This window comes from Cydia strobilella, chromosome 7 (genome assembly GCF_947568885.1).
Source record: "Cydia strobilella chromosome 7, ilCydStro3.1, whole genome shotgun sequence".
Lineage (NCBI taxonomy): Eukaryota > Metazoa > Arthropoda > Insecta > Lepidoptera > Tortricidae > Cydia > Cydia strobilella.
The window spans coordinates 17,137,998-17,159,309 of record NC_086047.1 but is presented as its reverse complement, the minus strand read 5'-3'; the positions used below and the strand labels follow the sequence as shown (position 1 = coordinate 17,159,309).

Below are 21,312 nucleotides of genomic sequence, written 5' to 3'. Positions count from 1 at the left end.
TACAAATGGACACGAAAATCGAAATGACAGTTGACAGCTCCCGTGATGCCAGAGCACTGAGCACTGAAAACTTAAATACGACCCCGATCTAAAAAGGGTACGATTTTACCAAAAAAAAGTACAATTTCATATTTTGTCCCAGAAAACAATATAAACAGAAGAAGTGTTTTAGAAACGAGTGATTTTTTTAAACTGATAATCCACGAAAACTACATTAGTACGCAAAATACCAAAACAAAAATGGTCACAAACAAAAAACTATACTCATCCTTTTCTTTTGGGTGCTAGTACTAGTGTAAGACAAAGATAGTATGATTCTCTCTGTCTATGTTTGAAATGGGACAGTCCCTTGACAAACTATACGCATGCTGTTCAAAAAGTACGTAAAATTGTACTAAAAGGCACGATCTGGCAACACTGCACAGCTCCCTTTAGGGTTGTCCCTATCTTTGTTTACAACTGTTTACGATTGGGTTACGCATTATTTACAAAATTTAATTGAACTAAATTGCATGTCATAATGAAATAAATATGCTTTTGTACAGTATTGAAATTATAGTTGGTCAAGCAAATCTTGTCAGTAGAAAAAGGCGCGAAATTCAAATTTTCTATGGGACGATAGACCTTCCCGTCTACATATTTTAAATTTGCCGCCTTTTTCTACTGACAAGATTTGCTTGACCAACTATACGTTGCAAATAGTACACAAACACCATGATAGCCTTTCTATAGTTGGTCAAACCAAATTGTCAGTAAATAATAACAAACAAAACTATACTCATCCTTTTCTTTTGGATGCTAGTACGAGTGTAAGACAAAGATAGTATAATTCTCTCTGTCTATCCTTTGACAAACTATAGTTACCTAGAGTTAGACTTATACTACTCTTTGAGTTAGACCAAGAAAAGTCTACAGCGATTTTAATAGCTGCATACGCAGTGGAAGCGTTATTTTAAACGTCAAACTTCTGTGAAATTATGACGTATAAATAACACTTGCACTGCGTGTGCTACCAAAATCGATGCAGAAGATTGGTCTAAGTATACATGGAAATATTAAAAATTAATACATTATTGTTTGTGAACGCATTCTAAGTCAGACAAGATAACCAACATCAAGAAAACTATTAATCAGCGCTGCCAACACTGATATCAGTCATGTGTAGTTGTAGGTTGTAGTAGGTATCGTTGCTTGCTTGCTTTCTTTACTTTGCACCGCGCGTCGGCTACCAATTGGACTTAAATTGAAAGAATATATATCGCATAACATTAAAGTTAATAATATAAACTTAATACATAATAATTAAACGTAAACAACATACAACCGTGCCAATAATACGAGGATGTGTAGAAATATGTGAAAGTGACAGTCGCAACAATCGACTCAGTTTTTTGTGATTATAATGTTATTTCGCATAGTTTCAAGTCCACCAGTTTGTATGTGCTGAAATGTTACATTTGGGAGTTCTTTCGTGTGTCGTCGAGGACACCTGATCCGCGATGTTCGAGGCGGGATAGCAAGCGCTTGCACGATCAACATTTATAATGCAACAAGATTATTTAGCGGACGAGTGCAAGAGTAAAAGTCTGCGGCGGAGGCCCACGAAGGTCCTGAAGATAGCCGAGAGCTTCACGAACTTGGATGAGACTGCGAAGGCGGGCCGATTCGTGAGGGGGCCTAACTGGCGAAGGCGTCGTGAGGGACTCGACGGGAGGACCAAGTGTTGTGATGATGATTTCTGTGCTAAGGAGTCGAGTGTGAGTGACGACAGTGAGAAGGTGGGCGACCGGAGGGTCACGGGCTCGTCGTGCACGGCCCTCCGGACTGCGGTGGCTGCCCTGTACCCTTTTGATGACTTCATCCTGGAGAAGATCGGCTCTGGATTCTTCTCCGAAGTTTTCAAAGTAAGTAACCTGCTTTTACAGTGCTGGTAAATCATTTGATGGAGTCTTAATCAAATTGTAGTAACATTGTTTACAACATGGTCTTATTTTGAAGATGAGATTGACTGTAAATGTTTACATTTCAGAGAACTTTTTAGGGTTCCGTACCCAAAGGGTATAAACGGGACCCTATTACTAAGACTCCACTGTCCATCTGTCTGTCTGTCACCTGGCTGTATCTCATGAACTGTGATAGCTAGACAGTTGAAATTTTCACAGATGTATTTCTGTTGCCGCTATAACAACAAATACTAAAAAGTACGAAACTAAAATAAATATTTAAGTGGGGCTCCCATACAACAAACGTGATTTTTTGCCGTTTTATGCGTAATGGTACGGAACCCTTCGTGCGCGAGTCCGACTCGCACTTGGCCGGTTTTTTCTTTTTCCTGCATAACTGTTGGAAAAATACCAATAAAAAAAAACCTTTCCTACTTTTTTCTGCTATTATTATGTCTGCAAGGAGTATAATATTCATAATACTGTAAGCAAACTTAATTGTTGCTTGTATATTAACAATGTCATAACCTTGGTTTCATGTTCATATTTATAAACATTCAGGGTTAACATGCTTACTTGTTGGTAAATATGGAGTATGCATCATCTGTCTGAGATATCTTTTCAGTATTTGTAGCAGAACAGTATATGTATATGTGAGTCATACTATTTAGGAGCCTTTGATTAACAAAATAAATCCTATGGGGTCAGGTGGGGTAAATATAAGACGGGTAAAAATAAGAAGTCTTTAACACATAAATTTATTCTATTTCATTCCTATTTCATTTAAAAAAAAGTCTATACCATTTAAAAAGAAGTCGCTCTATAGGTTAAATACAAATTAGAATCAGGCATGTTAGTATTCAACCCGTAGAGTAGTGCCCTAGTATCATACGTGTGATACTGAGGGTCGGTTCCACCGAACTGTTTGTCATCGTTAAAGAGTTCTCAAAACTTTATTGTGTGGAAAGTTTCATAGTGCTGCAGCGCACCGGATGATGTTGATCAGTCAAGGTGCAACTGGCACTAACTCCATACTGTTCTGGGTTCTGGGCGTTCCACGGTTTAACAGTAATTATACCTAGTGGTGTTTGCCATGTAAATGCAATTTGACATTCTTGACTTGACAACAAATATCAACTTAAGTTTAATGTGATTTACATTTACAATCGGGTCTATAGCAAATCTATTTTGTTACCTTTATTTACCGACATTTCGACACAGGTTTCACTGTAGACCCGATACCCGATGTGTTTCGCGATAGACCCAATTGTAAATGTGATTTAATATGTTTTCAAAACTCGAAAGGTTTAAATGTTATATTGTAACTTAAGTTTGTCTGAAAACTATAAATAAAATGAATATATTTAATCTATATCCTCTTCTTTTTGCTTTTAATACATTTTAATTTAACTGAAGACTTCTATTGAGTAGACTAAAACTAAATTTTAATGAATTAACGTAATGTTTTTTTTTTTAATAAATATTTTATCGAGAAACACCAAAAAAATTGTTAAATATTATTTACTCGTGTCATTTTACTATCTTTTATTCTGAATATCACTAGTAGTGAATTAAAATACATTGGCATTAGTCACTATCCTCGGGCTTGTCCCGGCAACCACAATGATTATTCACCCATTCAAGCTTGTGACCTGTGAGTAACAATTATTATCCTTGCCAGTGACCATGACACATTTAATTTATACATGTCCTGCCTTTAAAGAGGTTTTGTTACCAAGTCAATACACAATTGGCAAGATTTGGTATGGGTATTCTTTGTACTGCTTATTAATTTATTTAAAATTTGTTGTATTTATAACTAATCGTAGTTCATTATAAATGTGACAGTGTAATATATAGCAAAAATTATGATTTTTTAGGGTTCCGTACCCAAAGGGTAAAAACGGCACCCTATTACTAAGACTCCGCTGTCTGTCTGTCCGTCTGTCACCAGGCTGTATCTCATGAGCCGTGATAGCTAGACAGTTCAAATTTTCACAGATGATGTATTTCTGTTGCCGCTATAACACCAAATACTAAAAACAGAATAAAATTAATATTTAAATGGGGACAGCAAACGTGATTTTTTTGCGTAATGGTACGGAACCCTTTGTGCGCGAGTCCGACTCGCACTTGGCCGGTTTTTTAACTAACCATACTGAACTTAGACATTATCTATTTGCAGATTGTTGTGTTGAAATTTTGATAGATGGACTATTGCAGAAGACATGAGCATATTGTGATTATTGTGCATTATATCTTACCCCTATTTCATGCAGAAGTTGATATTTTTAGACCATATTACCACAATGTGATATTTTTATCCCCAATCACCACAATGTGACATTGACTTTGTTGACAGATAATGAAACAGAAATAATATTTGGCTCAGATAGACAGACGTTATTGTCTTATTATGAATTTGATTTTCAACATTTTTCCGGAAAACAGTATTTATGATGGTATGAGGTAATTAAAAAGTTTTTAGTAGGTACCTAGATAAAATTGTAAAATGTATTTGATATTCCATCCAATCTGAGTAAGTTTTGATCATACAAAAATAAGATATCACTTGAGATATCCTTGTCTTCCCTCACTGAAAAGCAACTAGTTATGTATCAAATATCTATGAGAAACTTATTGGTGCAAGTTGGGATGAAAATAATTCAAAATTGCATTCATACATCATCATCTTCCTCGCGTTGTCCCGGCATTTTGCCACGGCTCATGGGAGCCTGGGGTCCGCTTGACAGAATGCAAAATTGCATTCATACATACATATAAATGTTTACACATAGAATACCACATCATTAACCCCATCTTCAATACTTGTTGTTGTCATTTTGCAAGGTATTCAACAAAAGAATTTGCCACACCGAACGTATTGTTAACACAAGTGATGTAAAGAAAGGCATGCCATAACTCTGACATCATTATAGCAGTCTTATTAAATTGTTAAAGAGCTATGCTTGATAAATATTTACTATGAGTAAGAAAAATTAACTAATGTAGTCAATAATGAACCTTGCGGCATTCTGAAGCCTGTCACAGACGGAGCGATAATATATCGGCAGATACCGTATCTTAGAGTACCGCTAAGCACCACACACGGCAACGATACCAAAATATATATCGCTCTCTGTCTGGCACCGTAGCACCTACATTGTGAGAGAGACGAAATATACCATAATATATCGTAATATACCGAGCTATAACATCTTCAGGTATCTTAAGATGCCTTGCGATAAGATATCGTTGCGATAAAGCTAAATCTCATCGTGATTGGAAACTGTCCGGAGATAATGCGATGTATACACCATATTTGCCAGGTTCAGGGTTTTAACTCACTTGAGAGGCGAAATTACAGACTGTGTACTTAAGCCAGTAGCATTTTACGTGGGGATTTTGACTGCCCCGAACTAGTAGCTCAGTTGCTGCATCTGTATGCCCTCACCGACCAGATTTCTGTTTCGACCGCGTTGTCGCCATTTGTTAGTGCTGCCACCAGTACGAACTGTGTCCCGCCAAAAATCACATCTTGTTTGAGCCTTGCACCTGATAAACTCGCTCCTCGAATCAGCACCAAATTGTGATGTGTTTGCGAGTGGACGGTTAGACGTGTGTTATGAATGCTTGAGGTTCTGCGAGACGATGAATGAACGACCTTCTTCTGTGATATGTTAATGTTGACATGTGTTCTTGTGTATTATGTGTATGAAATGTCTATTGGTTTCAGTGCTTTAGAATACTGTTATGCTGTGAAATGTAATGAATTAAACGCCATTATAAACGATGCTCCGATAGAATTACAATGCCGCGCGACGGTGTGCGGCGCGGCGTAAGCGCCATCGACAATAAGGTCCCTTTTCATAGAAAATGGCCCAAATAAAATCGTAAGATACCAAAATCCATACTAATATTATAAATGCGAGTCTGTCTGTCTGTCTGTGTGTTCCCTCTTCACGCTTAAACCGCTGAATCGATTTAGATGAAATTTGGCATAGAGATAGGTTGAGTCCCTGAGAAGGACATAGGATAGTTTTTATCCCGAAAATCATCCCTTAAGAAAGTAAAAAGCGGGGTGGAATTGAGATAATTAATGAAGTGCCTGCTAATTTGTGTGCATACTCAAATTGAATTATTGCTATGAGAATTTTTCCAGGCGCTGTACTTACTTTAGCTGCTGTTACTAAGTCCACGTAGACGAAGTCGCGGGCAAAAGCTAGTATATTATATTATGGCTTCGTGTGTGGACTCTGTCAAATAGTACGTAAAAGATACTTACGGTATCTGCCGATATTATTATCGCTCCGTCTGTGACGGGCTTGAGTCTTTTCTGTAGGTATGTTTACAAAATTTTTGAATCACCGATGCGTTTATGTTTATGTAGTATCTACAGTAGGAGCGTATATCAATTTTTAATTTGCATATTGCTATTGAATGCAAATTAGTAATAATTATAATACCTGCCCAACTGTCTTAATTTTGCCACTTTAGAATACCTAGACTGTACTACTAAAATAAGAATTCCATTCAAGACCATTCGTTCTTAGGTTCTTACAACCGTCTATCACAAAGACTAATTTGTTCTGAAATCTGGCATTTGCTGTTACCCATGTTTACATTTTATAAAACTTCCTGCCTTGCATAGCTAATTTGTGGAATCAGCCTTCAAACCTTCAAGAAAAGAATGTACTTAGTGCCAGCTTAAAGGCCGGCAACGCACTTGTTACCCCTATGGTGTGGCAGGTGTCCATTAGCGACAGTAATTGCTTACCATCAGGCGATCCATCTACACGTTTGCTTCCTCTATCATAAAAAACCGGACAATTGCGAGTCGGACTCGCCCACCGAGGGTTCCGTACTTTTTAGTATTTGTTGTTATAGCGGCAACAGAAATACATCATCTGTGAAAATTTCAACTGTCTAGCTATCACGGTTCATGAGATACAGCCTGGTGACAGACAGACAGACGGACGGACAGACGGACAGCGGAGTCTTAGTAATAGAGTCCCGTTTTTACCCTTTGGGTACGGAACCCTAAAAAACCTAGAAGTAATTTATTTTTTGTTCTGCTTTGACGTAGTTGTCTGTGTAATTGTTCTTTTGTGACGTTAATAACTTGTCAGGTTGTGTCATAGGGTCAAGTGTCATAGTTTTTAGGGTTCCGTACCCAAAGGGTAAAAACGGGACCCTATTACTAAGACTACGTTTGTATGAAGAAACAGCCGCCCCCTTTCCTCTTAGGCTTAGGCTATGAACAACAAACAGTACTTTTGGAATCAGGGCTCTGAACCGGTATTTTTAAAAACCCCGAAATAGCCCAATATTTGGAATTATTTTATGCTCTTTACGTAGGACTGAATCATGTATTTAGGTAACCACTTTGTATTATGCTCTTTATGTAGGACTGAATCATGTATTTAGGTAACCTCTTTGTATTATGCTCTTTATGTAGGACTGAATCATGTATTTAGGTAACCACTTTGTATTATGCTCTTTATGTAGGACTGAATCATGTATTTAGGTAACCACTTTGTATTATGCTCTTTATGTAGGACTGAATCATGTATTTAGGTAACCACTTTGTATTATGCTCTTTATGTAGGACTGAATCATGTATTTAGGTAACCACTTTGTATTATGCTCTTTATGTAGGACTGAATCATGTATTTAGGTAACCACTTTGTATTATTAGATTGTCCCATTAAAAATGAAATAATAGTTTTTATTTGTACATAGCAAAAAAATAGTATTTTTTTACGTTTAAATCTATACCTAAGTTCGAAAGGATAATTATTTTTTATCAATAATTGTCATGATTTTTATGCCTGATAATTATCGATTTGATAATAACCTAAAATTTACGAAATATAATTAGATTGTTACATGATGATTATCTTATATTTCAATGGTTAATAAAAAAAAACAATATTAGGTCAGTTTTTAGGGTTCCGTACCCAAAGGGTAAAAACGGGACCCTATTACTAAGACTCCGCTGTCCGTCTGTCCGTCCATCGTCCGTCCGTCTGTCTGTCTGTCTGTCTGTCACCAGGCTGTATCTCATGAACCGTGATAGCTAGACAGTTGAAATTTTCACAGATGATGTATTTCTGTTGCCGCTATAACAACAAATACTAAAAACAGAATATTATAAATATTTGAATATTTCCCATACAACAAACGTGATTTTTTTGCTGTTTTTTTTCGTAATGGTACGGAACCCTTCGTGCGCGAGTCCGATTCGCACTTGGCCGGTTTTTATTTGTACATAGCAAAAAGCGCCCCAATCATTATTTTTTAGGACGTTTAATTCTAAGTTGAAGTTTGAACTAACCGGTAACAAACAACTAAGTATATTTTATGTAAACATTTTTATTCGAACCTGTAAACATGTTTTGGCAATAAACATGTCAAGTTTGTACTTAAATTCGCAAACCTTTCTTGAAGGGCAAGCAAAGTCATGTTTTCTTACTACATTGTCGTTGACATTGATAAATATCAGGTTGGACAGGAATATTATGTGTATTTTCACGGCTTCTTTTTGGATGAGAAATTGCTTTAGGAAATTAGATACTTAGTCTTTTTTCGATATAATACAAAATACTCCTAATAATCATTCGTAGTAATTAATTACCTCTACGTATGAAAACATTAAAAAGAATATGAAATAAAGTTTATAAGGTGTAGTTATTCCGAATATCATATCTAAAATTCCTTAAATTTCATCTTTTAAAAGATTTTAGAAAATTGTTTTATTTATTATTATTATGTACTTCTGTTTAGCTAGTGGAAAAAAGTTACTATAGCTCTATATATTTTCAAGAAAAATATTCTTATGTAGAAAAAACTTTTTGTAGCGCGCTATTTCCAACCGTAAGGCAAATCACGGGATACAGTAACAATAAAATCGTATTAAAATTTTCTGTAAAGTATGTTTTTTTTTTCATACGTAGGTATTATATTTCTAAATGTTATTGTCATTAGTTAATGCAGTTATGTAAATCTTAATTTTCTAACCTACCTACCATCAATTAAAGTCAACCGAGGTGGAAAACATCTGTCATAACAGCAGTGCAGGGTCGAGAGGTAACCTTGCCATTATTAAACACGGTGTTATTATAAAGCCTACCAAGTTATATGCCGCACTTTACGTGATATTATCTTCTTTATTATGTGAATGTAATGTGTATTCATGTAAATTGATATAGGTACTTTAACAATCTAAAATGTATCAAATGTTATTATGAGGTAAAGATCTTATCTAATCTTTACAACAACTTTATCGACTTAAAATTATGGTTAACTTTTAGCAACTTATCTTGTTAGCAAACGTGTCGAATGTCTTACGACATTGTCTCTATAGGATTTTGCTGGAGATTTTTTAACATACAATCAGTTGTACGTGTGTCTTTCATTTAACACTTGCAGAATACTAAAACTAGGATATACATACTCGTATATTTCCTTCAGTTGTATGTATAAAATGTACTTATAAACTTTTGGTCCGGTTGTGCTAAATAAAATACTAATATTTTTTTTAAATACTAATCATCATCTTCGCGTTGTCCCGGCTTCTTGCCACGTCTCATGGGACCCTGCAGACCCTGGGGTCCGTTTGTCAACTAATCCCAAGAATTGGCATAGACACTAGTTTTTACGAAAGCGGCTGCCATCTCACCTTCCAACCCAGAAGGGGAAACTAAGGCCTCTTAGATATAAGTCCGGTTTCCTCACGATGTTTTCCTTAACCGAAAAGCGGCTGGTAAATATTAAATGATATATCGTACATGAGTTCCGAAAAAGCTGGGGTTAGAACTTGTCCGGTTTTTTTAAATACTAAGCCGAGTCCAAACTCGAAACAATCCCACACCTGTCCACTTCGCCTCTGCGGCCATGCTTGTCCATTCGCATCAGTATCATGTTTTCATCTACTTAAACCAATACAACGCAAGATTTTTCTCTTTTCACGTAACGTACAGGTTAAAGATCTAGAAACAATGCCTTACGACGTAAGCGTCTTTGACCTGTTATGTATTGTGTGTACACACGAATTATTTACACATGAACGCTTCTGAAATATGATCACAAAGGACATATATTATATTCCATTAAATAAAACGTGCTTAATCATCGGCCCACCCTTTTGTTTCTACTTAGTAAACAAGGAGGCAAAGAATAATCTTTGCGGTAGCACTTCATAAATAATTACTTGTATTCCTTCTGAATAGGCTTTGGTTATTTCAGTATTCTTCCTCTTTGATAGACAGAAGCTTTTATATGTTGCAAAATAGAAATGTCGTTTCTAGGTAGACTATTTCGTAATGTAGTTTATAAATTATTTCGTCGTATTTTTTAAATTAGACCCAACCAAAAGGGACTTCAGAGAGGTGTATAAGACATGTAAATGGCAGGATCGATACATTCGCATACTTCAACATTGTATACACTTCCTCCGGACATCCATCGTAGTACGTTCATTCATTTAACACTTCCTCTCATTCATTCATTCTGAGTATGGTTTACATTCAGATTTCGTTTGTTTGAAGCAAACTATTGCGGAAAGTAGTGTTTACAGTACGCTGTGGTGGCGCACGTTTAGAGTTCGCACATTCCGAGTGTCAGTGGTCTTGTCTAAATTAATTCCACTCATAAAGTGGGTATGCACTTTTGCAGAATTTCATACCGAATGTCGGAGTTTTAAACCCCGGCCCGTATTAATCGGTTTCTTGGATTTAATAGCTTTTTGGTAAAGGAAAACATTATAAAAAACCCTTATCCCACTAACACTTAATTTCTTAAAATTAGAAGGCAGTCATTTTGTGCCAATTCTTGAGATCAGGTTGCGAAAGCGGACCCCCTCTTTATGATGCAACCGGGAAGCACTAAGATGAAGATGAGATGGTAGGAGGTACGTTTTGAGTGCGCAAACTACTGTGCTTGTTATTGTTTAACAATTTTTGTTTCGCAAATATTATGATCATGTTGAATTTTGCAATTAAATCCTATGTATCCAATAGTTTATATTTACACGTAATTTGAAACAACTAAGTAAGTACTAGAGAATTATTATCACACTCGGTTTATTATTAAAACAAGATTTTACAGCTAATTATTATTATAATTATTTTAAATCACACAAACGCATGCTTGAAGCATCAATTGGACTATTAATTTTATTTGAAAACTTCCGCTGAACGTTAATTGTTTTTTAACCAACCACAATGAAACTGGTGTTATTTATTGATTAGGTACGTTTTCTATTTATTATTTACGTACGTTATTATTTTACGGCGATCGTTTGGATTTTATTAATATTGTACTCGGACGGAGAAATAACTTTCAGATTATTATAATTTACTAGCGACCCGCCGGCTTCGCACGGGTGCAATGCTGATGTATTATATATATATATATATAAACCTTCCTCTTGAATCACTCTATATATTTAAAAAAAAACATTAGAATCCGTTGCATAGTTTAAAAGATCTAAGCATACATAGGGACAGACAGACAGCAGGAAGCGACATTGTTTTATACTATGTAGTGATATTGCTGTCATTGCTAAGGACACGCTGTGACCTTATGTCACCATTCAGTCACAAATTCGGCCAACAAAGGTAGGAAAAATCACCAAAGACATTACCAGAATCCTAAGTATCATAACAATACTGTCAACCTTCTGAGCCAGGTAAATATGCGAGGAAGTTCCCTCGCCTTAAGGAAGTGAATCACACAACCTTGCGGAACGAGACTTGAGCGGCTTATAAATCGCATAATTATCGTGGTTAATGTTTACTGTTAGCTTGGGTATGTTGCTAGGGACGTGTTGTTTTGTTGACTTACGGCTTGACTGACTACGAATTAGCAGGCTCTCAATATCTATAGGAATAAAGAGGTACGTTTTAAGAATTTAGACAGGTCTCCTCAATAAGCTTTGAGCTCAATTTTCAAATCGAGAATAAGTAGACATCTCTTAGGTAAGCATGCTCCATCCTAGACCACATCGGCACTTACCATCAGGTGAGATTGTGGTCAAATGCTTTCCTTTATCCAATAAAAATAAAACCTTCGCTTATATCGCGGTGAACATGTTTGCCGTTTTCTCGAAGATGGCTAGACTCTATTTGAATAAGTCTAAATATACCTATATAGATAATTGGGTATACAGTTGGTTCCATTCTCATCAGATCAAGATATAATATGATGGGAATCTGGACTAATAGAGGGTAGGTATTCTACAAAGTATATAGGCACACACCTAATGACTGAAGTGATTTGAGTAGATGTTTTAAAGCAATCGTGCATTATCTCGTGAAGCAACATTTAGTGAAGTGAAACTGCGGATGAAGACCGTACAACGCTTTTTAAATTGTTTTGTTTTGGTTCTTTTTTTTTAAATATATTAATGACGGGTCACTCACGTGTTTTAAGTCGAAAACGCTCGACATGTTTGACCCGACACGTGAGTAAACACGTGAGTGACCCGTCATTAATATATTTAATATGTCTATGTCTCACGGAAGTTTTGTTGTTCTTTTTTTTTGTTAAAAATATGATGAGAGTTATGATTGGTAGTCGAGTGGCAAGACTTGCGACGTCCCAATCTGGGGTTGTGGGTTCCAGTTCAGCTGTAATTCTTGCCTCTTTACCTACTTTATAACTCCATCAAAAAAAAAAACAGACATCATACAAACAGGTTTTAATAATTCACGAGCAATCAAAACTACGAATACTTAATTATCTCTGACCTGTCTCTGACATGTCGCACTACCCGAACTTAACTTCAATATAAACTTTAACATGTATTAAATAAAGTTTATAATCGAGTAGATTTGTCTTGATAGTTACAATTTGGTCCGCAAGCGGCACCCCTTTGCAATTTAATCAGGTTTTTGGGTTAATGTGACTTGATATTGGCCGACCTTGCACTGAAGGCTTGCACCTTATCGTTGTTTTTATTATGTCATGTCCCGCTTGGTACGCATTGCGCATGTTGATAGTGAACTCATGTGGACCTATTTTAGTTATTTCAGATCCAAATACCTACTCTATGTTTAACAAAAAGTGTGTTATACCTTCAAACGGCTTCAGTTTAATCTGGTCCCTGTTTTACAAAGCTGACAATTGTCACCTGACATTGACAATGCATCGTACATTGCTGGTTCAACAAGTAAACATGACGCTATGTACCTACCGTCGTTATACTTACCGACCTAGAAATGTACAGCCGGGCTAGCACATGATTGGTGCGAGAGTATCTCGCCGCGACATAGACTACCCGTCCCCCTTTGACTCATACAGTTAGTAAAAGATGGGTAGTCTATCTCGCGGCGAGATACTGTCGCGCCAATCATGTGCTCGGCCTACAGGTGTTCGATGTAGTCTGGTTTTCGAAACAAATAAATACGAGTTGATTTTCAGCATTTTGCACCAACTTTCATCAAGAGAACTATACTTTATATAACTGACTGTACTTTTCTTTCCACAGGCAACTAACAATACTCATTGAGACAATTCTAGAAACCCCAAACACAATTAGATTGCGTTGTTTATCACAGAGTTCCTATGGCCACCTCTTGTCTCCATCATCAGATCAGCTCGATATTGCCACCCGACTTAAGTAATTTATATTTGAAAGTGGATCAAATATAACTTGCAAGATTTGACCCGTACAAACACATAGATACATTGCAAGTTAATAAAAGCTTGTAACTCACAAGCTAACGTTTTGTCCCGATTAATATTTTCTTGATAGATATGCACGATGCAGATCATCTACCAGCCGAAAGACGGCCACGCCCAAGACGGTTATTTGCTCAAAAAACGGTACTAACGGTACCCTCCTACCCTGCCCAGTATACGTACGGATATAATGGTTTTTAGGGTTCCGTACCCAAAGGGTAAAAACGGGACCCTAAGACTCCGCTGTCCGTCAGTCCGTCTGTCTGTCACCAGGCTGTATCTCATGAACCGTGATAGCTAGACAGTTGAATTTTTCACAGATGATGTATTTCTGTTGCCGCTATAACAACAAATACTAAAAAGTACGGAATCCTCGGTGCGCGAGTCCGACTCGCACTTGGCCGGTTCAGTGTCTGTCTCTTTCAATCGCGTGGTGTTAAAAAGAGACATTTTATCACGTGCCATAATTTCCTATAATACAAAATGTATCTAATGGTAGGATTAACACAATTTGACGTATTCGATAACGCGAAATGATTTACTCCGCTGGCCGCGATCCACTTGGCTCCTGCGATTTCGCGCTCCATAGGGCATTCCAATCTTCACTGCGTTGTCGTTAACACATTGAAAGAAGACATTTACCTGCCTGATCTAGTGCCAAGAAAATTCCTGTACATTATCATGTAACTGGTATTCTCTTATGCCCATACCGTCCGCTAATGTCCTTATTAACATCAGAATGCGTATTGGTCCGGCCGAGCAGGTTATTTGGTATGCTGGTAACATATTTATTATAATTTAGTGCCTGTTAGCAGTAATTCTGTGAATGAACGTAATTGCCTTCACTTGAGTTGAATTCGCTAGAATTAATTAATATGATGCATTTTTGAATCCATCCCAACATTATTATGCCGATGCCAAAGTACGAAAATACAGTAAAACCCGCCATCGGCAACGCCTTAGGTGGGAAAACGTATTACCTAACCGTGAAAAAAATATGAAAACAAGTGCAGGGACCCGTGTAAAATGGTGTACCTGCCTATTATGTGAGAAAACGTATTAAATGTGATCGACTAGTTTTATTGTATTTGTGATTGAGCTGCTTTAATACATTGCTTTAACAAAGGTAAATTATATACCTAACAAGAAGTCTCTGTATAGTAAATTAGCCATTGTAAGTTGCTTTCCATTTAAATTTATTGGAACCAATCTCATGATATTGAAAGAACCGAGTTTAAGAGAAGTATAATGTAAATACACGTCTAGTTTCATGAGATCGGAATGCTCTTGGCTATTTTCTCGCACGTCAAACAAATTATATATACCGTTATCCTATACCAAGACCAAGCCAAGGAGAAAATCAACGTAGTGACGTATCAGGAGCTCAAAACAGTGGCAGAAAGAAGAACGGAGTGGCGGTTACTCCACCGACAAGAGCCAGGCTCTTAAGAGTTATGATGATGATGATGTAATCCTATAAGCACTACAGGTAGAAGAATAGACGACTATTACTTATTGGAAAGCAATGGATGGAAATCTCGATTCAGGTGAAAGTATGTTGTTTTTCACATGCCATTCATAGTAGGTACTATAATTTTCCCCATTGCGGCGAAACACGGAAACTATTACGGCAATCGTTTATGTATGTAGATGATTTCTTATCTTCATTAAATTTGTATTCAGGTAGTGCGTTGTAACTATCTCACTGTACTTACACAGCTATTACATGAGTTATGTATTCTATCTTGTTTCGATTCGGGCAGTTTGGCGCGGCCTGTCGAAATCGGACCAAAATCAACTTGATTTTATTCCGTTGACGAGGGTACGACCCCTTTCCAAATCCCTCTCCATTTAGAAATCAGGATACGTCCAATATAAGTTTACTTACGCCAATTTAGTCGAAATATTTTTCACTGGCTCTCTTTAGCGGTCAATGGTGCCTTCAATTACTTAAATTGATGTGTGCACAGCACATAGATCCTGTCAAACGAGCGAGGGGCCCTTTGGTGCTTTAATTCAATCAACTGGTGCTCGGTACAAGTGCACGCTATAGCTTCGTGCTACTTATAAGCAAGATCTTTGTTTTGATGTAATGTGGCAAGCCACGGCAAATCTACAGGACCACACCACGACCAAAAGTCGGAATGATTTCAAGTGTAATTGGAAGTATTGAATTCAGAAATAGTATGTGATTGCGTAAATTATTTGCTTTTGTAATAGTATCTTCCAAGATTTAATCACCTACCGTAACTCCTGTATACAGCTTTTCGTAGTTTCCAGTCCGCTAACCTAACGTTTTGGTACATTCAAGCGGCCGCTATGAAGCTCGAGTGGTCACGTTTTTTAATTAGTAGTCTGCCTCTTTTGCTCTTATGAAATACTCATATACGCAATGGCTTCCCTTTAGCACCCTTTTATTATCTTTAAGAGTCAGTCGTCATTCTAAATTTGTGTATAGGACGCACTTCTGCGAGTTGAGGTAGGTAGGTATACGCCTAGCCATGACCATTGCACGCACCTTTATGTTCGTTTCAATATTCGCTCCGCAATGTTTAGTCCTACTTGTAAAGCCGTCAAAACAACCTCATTATAAGGAACGTACGTGCTTTCAATGGTCTAAAAAGGATAAAGCCACCTTTTGAATTCGGTCCAGACATTGTTAATACCGCGCACCTTTCCACTGCGCAACTATAGTTGAGTTAAAAACTCGGAGCAAGTAAAAAAGAGACAGGACGCCGCCCGCCGCAGGTAGGTGTGACGGAGAGCACACTACGTATTCGCGTGCAGCGAGTGTTTGACTCAACTATAATATTTTTATCACCAAGTTTATTTTACTTTCAAAGTTTCTTTGTGAGATCCACGGTGACCCGTGGGAAGACGGCACAATGGGCCATCATTAGAGCCATTAATTACCAATTGCTGAGCCATTGTGTGAAATGACATCTAAATTAACTGTTTTTGATCCCATTTTGCTGGTGTGGTGTAAACTTTCTTTGGTCGTGTAGCTTTAGAAGTTGAAGTAAAGTTATTGCCCATGAGAAACTAATCTAATCACCTAATTCTAATTCTCTTTTGGATGACAGCAGAACACCACCGCCACCGCTAGTGAACTTCGTTTCGTCAGTGGACAAATCGTAGATGTGCAAAGAACTAATTTTAATATATTTTTATAAGATAAAACATCACATCAAGATATAAAATATTCAAGAAACATAAACTAAATAATAATAACTAAGTAAACGAAATGTCATCATTTTAAATTTGCTCCACACTTTATAACGAAGTACACTCTAATAACTTTTAGTAGGTAAGTGCTCCACTACTTCGCGTCGTAAAATGTGAAAGAAAGTTTTTTACAGTAAGCAGTTTTGTTTTCAATTGGCACTTTAAATACTGTGAAGTTAGTTTCGAATACTTTCAAATAGCTATTGATTTCAAGGTCGGTCATCTCACGTAAAACAAAATAGGTTTCGCAGTTCAGTAGCGGAGCCTACTGTCGGCTATTACTTATCTTATCGACCGGGAAATGGACAGAATGTACAAGAAGAACAGTGTCAGGTGTCAATTTCCAACGTGGTGAAATTGGTGCCTGTTCTTTCTTCAACCTTTTTTGCCACATCGTCAGCCAACTTGCCGTATCCACTTCATAGCTAATTCACGAAGACTTGGCTCGTCCATTCCCACTACGTTATGTAGGTGCTGTAAATTTTAAAAGTCTGCACCCGACCGCGGGAGCAAAATTCGCACTTTCTCTGTGACCTGTTTTCAAGTAATTTTAAACACGAAGACAGTGAAAATACGAAGGAATTTTAACACTTACGCAATTTATGGGCCAAAAGTAATTTAACTGATTTAAAAATAGTACAATAACGCTACAAAAACAAACATGCCGCATTCTCTGAACAAACATTGCATTGTGTAAGAATAAAGTTATTCAATAGCAATAGATAATAGATACTTACATCATTTGCAATACCAATATGATGAGATTATCGGTAAACGGATAGTTTTTAATCATGTTTATGTCGAAACCGCAAACCGCAAGCGAAAAACTTTAACCTTACGAATACTTGAACCGCAGTTCAATTTAACTTGTTTACGACTTGAGAATTCCTTAGTAATAACAGTAATTTGGAAGTAATATTAGACAATAAGTTAGTAAATTACTGTGCCAATATCAGAAGCTTCTTTGGGCACTTTGAGCAAGCATACAAATTATTTAAATTACAGGTAATAAAATCACCCCACGTTCGAAGACTTCGAAGTAGACAAAACTAATTTAAACATATTTAGGTACCGATTAGATAACAATTATCTGAAATGTCTATCTCTTGGCCAGTTGATAATTTATTGGCATGTAAAATTAACGACTTCCTGTCTTGTGGTAGTTCGTAAAATATACAGATATTTGCCTGCCCGTATACCCTAGGCCTAGGTCATATGAAATAACGAATATTATGTTTTTTTTTTGTTTTTAGTTTCACCGGTCCCAATGTCTACCTGTAGCAATTTTTCTTCTTCCTGCTTTCCGATTAAGATTATTTTAATTGAGCTAAAATTTGACGTCATTCGCTACGTTAAAGGCTCGGCCAAACACAAGGCGCGATGCAGCGCCGCGGTCGCGCGGCGCGACCGCCGCCCATGCTAACAGATTAGCGACGTCAAACAGACTGCGTCCCGCCGGCATCGCACCCCGCTTCTGTCGCGCCCCGCGCGTCCACGCGGCGCGGACGCGGCGGCACGCTGGGTCACATCAGTCGGACGTGAATGAGAAACCCTCCGCGCGCGCATGCTGCTGTATCGGGCGCTAGTCACGCCCGCATCGCGCCGCGTTCGCGCCCGCGATGAGGGCGTGTTGAGGGCGCGATCCGCGCGCGACCCGTTTGAACAGGCATCACGCGGCGCTGCGTCGCGCCTTATGTTTGGCCTAGCCTTTAAGGAACATAAGGCGTGCATTAATTAAGATCAATAATACAAAGTATTTTTTATCAATATATAAACAACGGAACGAAGCATCATCAATCGGCTTGTTTTGTGTTGGAAATACTGATTTAGTTTTTGATACTACGTTGGTCTGAGGTATCACACGCACCATAACTTTGCAGTACTGAAGTTACGTAAAGTTTGTAATGATAAAGACCCTGTCTCTGCCACGGAACGGATGTTAAACAAAACGGATTGGATAATTACCTATATAAGGTTAGGCATCTTAATTGGGTTGCCATGTTTATGGATACGAGACGCCGAGCTTAATTTAGGTTTACGAAGCGCTCAGGTGTAATTAAACTTCGTAGGAAATGTTGACATTATTTAAGATTAAACTTATCCAATGTGTTATGGGATTCTTTTAGTTATGTTTTTGTTTTATTATTGTCAATCATACTTGCCGTATTCAACGCCCAGGTTGCGCGCAAAGTGGAGAAAGGAAAGCGGACCCAGGCAAGGAAGGCAGGAAGGAAGGCAGTAAGGCCTTTGCCGAAGAAGAAGAAGAAGATACTTGCCGTATTACATGCAACCTATGAGACATGTGATATACAAATTCAAACATTACAACCGGCGTGTGTACGCAGAGAGCTGGAGCCGTGCTCCATATAGCATCTGATGTGTTTTGGCCATTATACGCTCTAACACTCTCTGTGCAATCTGTGCAATTTTTTCTCATGGCACTAAAGGTGAACATATCCTTACAACCAGTGGACGAACATCTAACATTTAAACAGCAACTTAAGTTTTTACATTTAATTCAAACACTTTTAAGACGTTACGTTCTTTTTTTATATTCACAGCTCATATGCGAACAGTCGCAGCTTAATAGCAATTGATAAATAAATGAGGAGTAAAGCCCATCGCAGACGGAGCGATAATATATATTAACTAGCGTCCCGCCCCGGCTTCGCACGGGTGCAATGCTGATGTATTATACATATAAACCTTCCTCTTGAATCACTCTATCAAAAAAAACCGCATCAAAATCCGTTGCGTAGTTTTAAAAATCTAAGCATACATAGGGACAGACATCAATCCAGACAGCAGGAAGCGACTTTGTTTTATACTATGTAGTGATATATCGTAAGATTCATACCTGTTAGTATGCCCCGCGTGCCCGTACTCCTGCTCAGAATCTGACCTGAGGAACGCGACGGTCAGGGCTGTCAGCACCGCTGCTTTCTGGGCATCCACTGTTTGAAGGAACCTCGACACGAAAGAAGAAGAAGAATCGTAAGATACCGAAATATATCTTATACCTAGTATTACTAAGCACCACACACGACAACGATACCAAAATACATATCGCCGTCTGTCTACCATCTTAATCATTTATGAGAGAGACGAAATATACCAAAATATATCGTAATATTCGGTATATTACGATATATTTTGGTATATTATCGCTCCGTCTGTGACAGGCTGAAAAGCCGCAAACGTGAGTTTACTCCATTCTGGCTACTGTGTAAATACCCTGCTATAGAAAGCGTGTACGATCCGATCGGCAATTAAAGGCACACGTCGAGATGTTCTTGCCCGCTATTGTTCCATCGGTTAATTACGGGCGAAAGTGTAGCGCGAAAGTGCATTGTTAGGGTTTTTAGTATCGACGACATAAGGAGAACGACCCCTCATCTAGTAATACATAATTCTTGAAACTATGCGAATCTTTAGTTTTTACCTTCGATGGTATGGCAAATGGCAACCCTATATTCTTCATATGCATTTAGAGTGAGATACTGTTTGTTTGTTTACATTGAAATTAATTAATCCACAGCTATTGTTTTTATAAAATTTCTATTACCACCTACGTGACGGGAGAGCGGTATCTCTTGACACAAGTGTTTTTACGCTTAAAAAGAGGCACCAGCCCAGTTATAATAAAATTTTGTACTAACTCAATAAACATGTTATTTTAATGACTTATTGAGTAGCTGAAATACTTATCGCTTCCTCCTAATCTTAGTTATTTTTAGGTCATTTAATGAGCCCGGAGGCCAGTTTTGGAAACCTAATCTCAAGAATTAGCGCAGCCTGGTTTTAAAGCGATATCCAAATAACCTTTTATTCAGAGAAGAGACGCACTAGGCCTGATTAGGGTTAGTACGCTTTCCTTACGATCGAAAAGCGACTGATAAAGCGAACAGTTCAAACTTCAAACGCGCGACGTTTTGGAAAACGCCTCACCGTGCACCGGTAGCCAACGCATTATACGCTTTAGATAGCCATCTTCTCATAAGAAATATAGTGCTATTTTTATTTCAACAACAAGATAAGTTTAGCCCACGAACGACGTGTATATTTTAGTACATACACCTACACAATAATAACCGCACAAATTCAGACTGCTACTGCAATGTCTGCAATTCGTTGTATTTGGCAAGCGACTGATACTGATAGCGGTACGTCGTGTATCAAAACAATGTGAACTGATGCAATTTATTTATCAAAAGTCTGTCTGTATATTTAAATGTTGCTAAATCCGTAAATATAAACTTCAAATTCGGTTAATAATACGTTTAAAGTTTAGACAGACAATATACGAGTAGAGTACCTACACATTTTTACGTGTGACAGAAATAAATGCTCTGTAAACGCTTTGTTTAGAATCTCATACTACCATTTGTACTTTCTAGTACTGAAACTGATTAAATTTTTTGTATTGACATTGTTTTTTTTACTATTGTGACATTTTTGG

General features: G+C 37.6%; 1 protein-coding gene across 1 annotated transcript in view; it reads left to right on the top strand.

The window, feature by feature from the left end:
• Positions 1-1,146: 1,146 nt before the first annotated feature.
• Positions 1,147-21,312, top strand: part of LOC134743272 (uncharacterized) — a 123,036-nt gene continuing 102,870 nt past the window's right edge. Inside the window, exon 1 of the mRNA XM_063676683.1 lies at positions 1,147-1,904. Coding sequence (XP_063532753.1) covers positions 1,545-1,904 — 360 coding nt within the window. The 5' untranslated portion in view covers positions 1,147-1,544. The remainder of the gene's footprint in view (positions 1,905-21,312) is intronic.